General features: G+C 35.1%; 2 protein-coding genes across 2 annotated transcripts; both read left to right on the forward strand.

The window, feature by feature from the left end:
- Nucleotides 1-2,265: 2,265 nt before the first annotated feature.
- Nucleotides 2,266-3,042, forward strand: LOC135958518 (uncharacterized). The gene has a single exon (XM_065509422.1). The coding sequence runs from the start codon at nucleotides 2,266-2,268 to the stop codon at nucleotides 3,040-3,042; it is 777 nt and encodes a 258-aa protein (XP_065365494.1).
- Nucleotides 3,043-3,058: 16 nt separating this feature from the next.
- LOC135958519 (uncharacterized) lies at nucleotides 3,059-4,620 on the forward strand. The gene is made up of 2 exons (XM_065509423.1): nucleotides 3,059-4,516; nucleotides 4,588-4,620. The coding sequence occupies exons 1-2, from the start codon at nucleotides 3,059-3,061 to the stop codon at nucleotides 4,618-4,620; spliced, it is 1,491 nt and encodes a 496-aa protein (XP_065365495.1).
- The last annotated feature ends 2,887 nt before the right edge of the window (nucleotides 4,621-7,507 follow it).

The following is a 7,507-nucleotide window of genomic DNA, read 5'->3' on the forward strand; positions in this document are numbered from 1 at the left end:
TTCAATGATATAAAACATATTAAGGGCCATTATTACAACTAGCCGTTATAGTTAAAGTTACCTTTAACTATAACGGCAAATTGTTATAACGGCCCTAAATCTGTTAACAAAATAAAAAAAAAATTGTGAAAAAAATAAAAATAAATCAAACAAAAAAAGTAGACAAAGTATTGCATTCTTGTGACAAAACTTATAAATAAAAGAAGTGTTCAAGTGTAGTGAACATGATATTTCTTTTTAATATTCTACTTTTATCAATATAAATACTTTAGAAATAATATAATTGTAAAACTAAATTTATGACCTTTTTATGTACTTATACGCATGTGTGCATTACTTAGATAAGAAAAAACCAACCATTGTCATTCACACTGGTCCGTGTGGTAATGTTTATGTTATCCTATTCATTCACATATGTCCATGTTATGATAAAGAAATTGTAAACATCAAAGATAAGATTCTAAGCGTAAGATCACGTACACATGAGACTAAGATTCGTGTAAATAGTACTTAAGTTGAAACTTAATAAAATATTTTTAAGTGTGTAAAAAATATCTTATTATTTACAATACTTCAAACATTTTGGTCCTTCGAAGAGAGTGAACCAGCAAAATTTAAAAAAAAAAAAAAAAAAATTAAAAAACAAAAACAAACTAAAACACAAATCTTCAAAAAAAAAAAAAAAACTTTCAAAAATGCAAATACTGAAAGAAATCACTCAAATTTCCGATAAGATAAAAGGAAAGCTGGTGAGGAAGGCTGCCATTGAGGAGACGAAAAAGAGCCTTCAAAACAAATGGGAAGAATTCCAATTAAACAATGCAAAATTGGAAGCCCATGGGGTCAATGATGACCAATACTTCAAAGATAAGGTCTTTGAAAGTACCAAAACAATGGTACAAACAGCTATAAACGCCTTGGAGAAATTAAAGTCAGAACCAGAAGAAGTTCAGGAAGGAAAACAAAGCAACATGCAGGAAATGTTCCAGCAAATGCAGAAACAAATACAGCAACAGCAGGAAGAATTTCAGCGACAGCAACAACAGTATTTGCAGCAAATGTTTATAAAACTACAGGCGCCGAAAGAGATATCGACAGAAAACCCCAAAATAATTCAATAAGAGGAGGATACTACTACAAAAGAAAGCGCATTGTTGCATCAGTTTAGACGTAAAATATCTAAATTAAGAGAAGCCCTCGAGGATGAACAGGATGCAGATAGTTCATTTGAGCTAGAAAAGACGGTGTCATCTTGGGAGAGACAAATTGAAGATATAAGACAACTCCAAACGGACTTATCCATAAAATTTTTAATGGCACAACAAGTCGAAGAAGAATTTGAAAAAATCGACAAGTTGTATGAAGTCAGAGCGAAAGAATTGATGAAGAAGTTTTCAAAGTTTCGAAGTGACAACTCCAAACCACTTGCTTTGAAAAGCATCGAAATTCCATATTTTAATGGAAAAGATGAAGAATGGAGCTCCTTCCACGATTTATTTAAAAAATTAGTCGATGAAAATACGAAATTAGCTGACGTCGAGAAATTGTATTATTTAAAAACAAATTTAAAAGGAGAGGCATTAAAATTAATACAACACTTGGCTATAACTGGTAACAATTACAATGCAGCTTGGGAGATATTAACCCAAAGATATGGAAACAAAAGAGTTTTGTTCACAAAATTAGTGGACAAAATATTAAAATATTAGATCAGCCAAGTATTAATAGTGCTTCATCGTCCAGCTTAAAAACTCTTTAGATACAACAATAGAGTGCATACATGCACTGAAAGCCATGAACATCAATTTGGGAGACGCTGATCCAATAATTGCCAGAATTGTTATTCGAAAATTGGATAAGGAAAGTCTGCTTCTATATGAGCAGAACACAAAAAAATCAAGGGAGATCCAGGAGCTAAGAGATGTGATGGAGTTTCTCGAGCAGCATTACCAAGCGTTAGAAGCCTCAACAACTAAAAAACAACAATACAACTTTAGCAAACAAAACATCAGATCTACATCACTGTTTACAGAAAAACGCAGTTGTTATTTTTGTAAAAAACCAGGTCACGAAATCTACTCATGCAAAAAATTTTTGGAGCTGACTGTTACAGAAAGACATTCATGGGTAAAATCTAAAAACTTGTGCTACAATTGCCTTAAGCACAAAACAGACAAAAAATGTTTAAGTGAAAGCAAATGTCAAAAATGTGGGTTGTATCATCATACACTTATTCATTTTGAAAAGCAGCGAGTTAATTCAACGATGAGCACGAACACATTGAGCAGCGTATTGCTAGCTACAGCCCAAGTGCGGGTAAAATCCTTACATCTAGAATATATAACATTACGGGCTTTAATTGATCAAGGTTCGCAGATAACCTCTATAAGCGAAGAAGCAGCACAAATCCTCCAATTACCCAGGAAGAAAACTGAGGTTAAACTACAAGGCCTGGGACAAACAGTGGTAGGAGTTGCAAAAGCAAAAATAAACTTAGAAATACATCCGAGATTTCTAAGCAACGAGATGATAACAGCAGAGGCATTAATATTACCAAAATTAGTGGCAACTCATCCCGATGTATCATTTAATTATGATGTGCAAAAATGGAAAAACTTCAATTTAGCAGATCCCAATTTCAACAAAGCAGATAGAATTGATATTGTTATTGGTGCCGACTTATTCTCGCAAATATTGGAAGACGGTGTACATCGTGAAGAGAAAATTCTTGGGCAAAACACTAAGTTGGGTTGGATTCTATCTGGCGTGATCCGAGTAAACCATAAAAGCAATACAAAATCAGTAGCTACTACCAACATTGAAAGGTTCTGGGAAATCGAGGAAATAGAGGAGGAAAATTCCCCAGACGAGGAAGATAAATGCCTAAAACTATATTCTGAAACAACAAGAAGAGATGAAGATGGTAAATTTATCGTAAGACTACCATTTTTAGAAGATTGCGAGCTTGGCGATTCTTACAAGAGGGCGATGGCTCGATTGATGAGTCTAGAGGCGGCTAAAAGAAAATCCATTACTAAATAACGAATACTGCAAAATAATGGAAGAATTGCTATCAATGGGCCATATGAAGAAAGTAGATCAAAGCTGTAATGTTAAATACTACTTACCTCATCAAGCGGTAGTACGAGAAAGTAGCTTAACTACAAAAGTAAGAGTGGTATTCGATGCTTCTTCCAAAACTACCAACGGTAAAAGCTTAAACGACATATTGCAAGTAGGTCCCAAGCTACAAAAAGATATATTTGACATCATTACGAAATGGAGGTCATGGAAATATGTAATATCTTCTGATGTGGAGAAAATGTTTCGCCAAATAAAAATTGATACACCTGATCAAGAATACCAATATGTTTTGTGGAGGAAGAATCCAAGCAATCCAATTGAACAATACAAATTAACAACTGTAACGTATGGTACCAGTTCAGCACCCTTTTTGGCAATTAGAACATTAATTGAAATTGCCAATCATTGTAAAGATGAAGAGATTTCTAGCAGAATAAAAGAAGACTTTTACATGGACGATTTACTAACTGGAGCAGATACAATCCAAGATTGTAAGAAGATACGAGAAGCAATATCCAACCACTTAGATAAATTTGGGTTTCATTTGCGTAAATGGATATCCAACAATGGTCAGATAATAAAAACTGACAACTTTGAAAATAATGAGGTGCTAAACATACAAGAAGATGCATGTTTGAAAACATTGGGTTTGCAATGGAACCCTAAGACGGATAATTTTACATTCGACATGCAAATCGAGGATGATCTTAAAATTACGAAACGGATTGTGTTATCACGTATCGCAAGGATATTCGATCCATTAGGATGGTTAACACCGATTACGGTAACGGCAAAATTGTTTATACAACATTTGTGGAAATTGCAATCAGACTGGGATGAACCATTGGATAAAGATCTCAGTAAAACTTGGAAATCGTTTGTTCAAAACTTGCCAGCGCTGACAAACATAAAAATAAATCGATGGATTCAACGATCAAACGGGACACCATTACAATTGCATGGGTTTGCAGATGCATCTGAAAAGGCTTATGCTGCTGTGGTTTATGCAAAAGTTGGCTCAACAATTACAATAGTAGCCGCAAAAAGCAAAGTAAACCCCATAAAAAACAAGAAGACTCTGCCTAAATTGGAATTGTGTGCAGCGCATCTGTTAGCGAGATTATTGCATAAAATCAAGTACAAAATCAACGCTGGTGCAGACATTTATGCATGGAGTGATTCTATGATCACATTATCATGGATAAGAAAGCCTAATAGCAAAGAGAAATTCATAAGAACAAGAGTTTCCGAAATAAATCAATGTTTGCCAAATGTGAAATGGGGCTATGTAAAATCTAAAGAAAATCCAGCTGATATCGGATCAAGAGGCATTAATCCAGAAAAACTTGAAAGCTGTTCCCTTTGGTGGTGTGGTCCGGAATGGCTCAAAAAAGATAAAAATAATTGGCCATCAGAAGAGCCTGATGTCAAGGTGGTTGCAGTGACGAAGATATCGAAGACGTCATACTTTCATGATGTTGTAAGCAGAATCTCATCTTTTAGGAAGATGAAAAGAATATTTGCTTACGTGATTAGATTCGTAGAGAAAATGAAAGGAAATAGAAACTTCCCTACTTATTTAACAGTGCAAGAATTAAATAAAGCCGAAGTTATCATAATAAAAGTCCATCAGGAGGTATACCTGGCAAACGAATTATTACAAATAAAAAACAATAATGCAGTAGATCACCGTAGTAGAATGGCATCGCTTAATCCTTTCTTAGACGAACATGGTGTAATTAGAGTTGGAGGTCGATTGGAATTTTCGAGTATGGCATACAACAGGAAACATCCGATAATCATAGAGAAATCACCGTTAGCAGATTCAATTGTAAGTGAAACACATAAAATGACACTTCCCCAGGGCAACAGACTGGTTGAAAATATAATCAGAAGAAATTTCTGGATTATAGATCTAAAAAACAGGATCAAGAAATGCATTCGAAGCTGCGTTAAATGCATTCGATACAAACAGGAGCAACATCACCAGTTAATGGGTTTACTTCCTTCTTATAGAGTAAACGTTTCTCAGCCTTTTGCTCATTGTGGCATAGATTATGCTGGACCCATCCAAATTAAATGTTCCAATGGACGGGGTCAAAAATCCTTCAAAGGATATATCACCGTATTTACATGTATGTCGACAAAAGCTGTTCATCTCGAAGCTGTTAGCAGTTTGACCACAGATGCTTTTCTTGCGGCTTTAAAGAGATTTTTTGCCAGAAGAGGCAAAAGCAATCACATGTATTCTGACAATGGTACAAATTTCATAGGCGCTGCTCGACAACTAGACAAAGAATTTGTCGCCGCGCTTAAGAATAACTCTACAGTTGCACCTTTATTAGAAGAAGATAAAATACAGTGGCACTTTATTCCCCCGGCAAGTCCTCACTTTGGAGGAATTTGGGAAGCTGCTGTCAAATCAACAAAATATCATCTGAAACGAGTCATAGGTGAAAATCGATTAACTTTCGAGGAATTAAGTACCCTATTATCACAAATCGAAGCAGTTTTAAATTTAAGGCCACTACATCAGCTGGATAATAATACAGGTCATTTTCTAATTGGTCGTCCTATGATGGAGTATCCAGAAAAGAATGATGACCAAAAAATTACCTGTTTAGACAGATGGAAGCTTTTACAAAAGCTTAAAAATCATTTCTTGAGAAAATGGAAAAGTGAGTACCTGAGTTCCTTGCAACAAAGGTCCAAATGGAAGAAGTTATATGACAACTTAGAAAAAGGGCAAGTCGTAATCATTAAGAACGAGGATACACATCCAGCACGATGGCCATTGGGGAGAATTATTGATATTCATCCAGGAAAGGATGATATTGTAAGAGTTGTTACTTTAAAAACAAAGAATGGACTATTGAAAAGGCCAATACATAAGCTGTGTCCATTAGAACATCGGAAGACATGTGGAGAGAAGCAACAGGATATCAACCCAACAGAATCAGCATCAAATGTTACAAGAGTTGTATCATCATCAAATAAAAGTACATCACTAATGCTGTTAACTTTGCTAAGCATGTGCATGGTTTTTACTACCAGAGCTGCAAATGTGACGATGGTGCGAGAGATTAAACCCAACACAGCAATATATTTGGATACTATTAACCAAATAAATGTAGTTTCGTCATCATGGAATCTTGTAATATATTACGAAATGCATCCGTATTTTGAAGTTCTAAGCAGAGCAGCGGAATTATTAAATCATTCCAAAGAAATATGCCCTAAATTAGATACATTCAAAGATCAGTGTTGGTCTGTTATAAGAAATATGGAGTATTAAGTGAATAAGCTGGAAACAAATAATAAATTATTTCTCAGCAATAAAATACGCAAGAGACGAGATGCACCCTTAAAGTTTATAGGATCTCTACACCATGTATTATTTGGCTTGATGGACGAAGACGACCGAGAAAGCTTAGAGAATAATATGCAGAACCTGTTAGCTAATCAGAATGATCTGAAAGCATTATCCAAAAAACAAACTTCAGTGGTGGACTCCACAGTGAACCTACTGAAAAGAACTACTGAAGAAGTTAACCTTAATTTTTCCGAGATGAAGGCTAAAATGGATAACATTAGCTCTACTATGATGGAACGACATTTTGTGTATAGAGAGTCAATAAGATTCTTCATGATTACCAAGCAGCTCCACGACCTAGTCGACGAATGTAACGAAATTCAAAAGGAAGCAATTGATTTACTTCTTAGCGTTAACCATGGAAAGATTCATCCAGTATTAATAAGTCCACAACAGCTGCAAGCCGAAATCACAAAAATCCGAGAATTGATTCCTGAAAAATTTATGCTACCAGGAAAGAACAGTGGTACAGAATTAAAAGAAATTTGGCATCTTTTATCCGGTACTGGAGTATTTGTGGGAAGCCAGCTTGTTATTGATCTTAAAATTCCGCTATTCAACAGGCAGTCATCTCAAATCTACAAAATTATACCTATTCCATTTGTCCAAGATGGTGTAGCATTGATGGCGAGAATGAAAGCTTCGTACATAGTTTACAACTATGAAATAGACTCGTTTCATTTCTTAACTGATGCGGTGCTTAACGAATGTAAAAGAACCTTGGGCAATGAAATAGTATGCGAAGAAAATTTCCCATGGATTGATGCTGCCAATAACGAATGTGAATTATCACCACTAAAGCCACATGCCACGTTCAATTGTAAATATGATGAAATTGATAAAATTCCTTTCTGGAGCGAGCTACATACGAAAGGCAATTGGCTTTTTAAGATTTTTAAAAATACATCAGCACATATAAAGTGCTCAAATCAGCAGCAAATGATAATGGACTTACCACAGCAAGGAATTCTAAATTTAAAGGAAGATTGTTCTGCACGCATTGATGAGGTAACTTTGGTGGCAGTCCACAAGATGCATGATAAACTTAGC

Source organism: Calliphora vicina, chromosome 4 (assembly GCF_958450345.1).
Source record: "Calliphora vicina chromosome 4, idCalVici1.1, whole genome shotgun sequence".
NCBI classification, from domain to species: Eukaryota; Metazoa; Arthropoda; class Insecta; order Diptera; family Calliphoridae; genus Calliphora; species Calliphora vicina.